General features: G+C 48.3%; 1 protein-coding gene across 1 annotated transcript; it reads right to left on the bottom strand.

The window, feature by feature from the left end:
- Nucleotides 1–197: 197 nt before the first annotated feature.
- On the bottom strand, nucleotides 198–567 carry LOC107103817 (histone H4). Its single transcript, XM_015403648.1, has one exon. It carries the CDS (start codon nucleotides 556–558, stop codon nucleotides 247–249), a length of 312 nt encoding a protein of 103 aa, XP_015259134.1. The 5' UTR covers nucleotides 559–567; the 3' UTR covers nucleotides 198–246.

Here is a 567-nt window from a genome sequence, read left to right as displayed (position 1 = left end):
AGCAAGTGGTAAACTAATGAGGGTGTGATCAATATTTTTTGGCATTGTTAATGTTTTAACTACTTCAGTCTTTGCAGCAACTAAGCTCCACAGCCGAATAAAATACAGAATTTAATCCATTCTGAAAGTAAATCACAGGATTTGATTTATGTAATTATTAAGCTGATTATTTAGAACTTTTGCTCCTGAAGGGAAGCAGATGGGTGGCCCTTAAAAGGGCCGTTGTGTTTGTTGAGTAGTGAGAGTTTAACCTCCAAAGCCGTACAGGGTGCGGCCCTGCCTCTTCAGAGCGTACACCACATCCATGGCGGTGACGGTCTTCCTCTTAGCGTGCTCGGTGTAGGTGACGGCGTCACGGATGACGTTCTCCAGGAAAACCTTGAGCACACCGCGGGTCTCCTCGTAGATCAGACCTGAGATCCGCTTGACTCCACCACGGCGGGCCAGACGGCGGATGGCGGGTTTGGTGATTCCCTGGATGTTATCACGGAGAACTTTACGGTGACGCTTAGCGCCTCCTTTACCGAGTCCTTTACCTCCTTTGCCTCTTCCGCTCATGGTTTCACT

This window comes from Cyprinodon variegatus, unplaced genomic scaffold, assembly GCF_000732505.1.
Source record: "Cyprinodon variegatus isolate N-32 unplaced genomic scaffold, C_variegatus-1.0 Scaffold1534, whole genome shotgun sequence".
Lineage (NCBI taxonomy): Eukaryota > Metazoa > Chordata > Actinopteri > Cyprinodontiformes > Cyprinodontidae > Cyprinodon > Cyprinodon variegatus.
This window is presented reverse-complemented; position numbering and strand designations above follow the sequence as displayed.

Excerpts from the sequence above, each read along its gene's own strand:
- LOC107103817 (XM_015403648.1), bottom strand. The coding sequence starts at position 558 with ATGAGCGGAAGAGGCAAAGGAGGTAAAGGACTCGGTAAAGGAGGCGCT.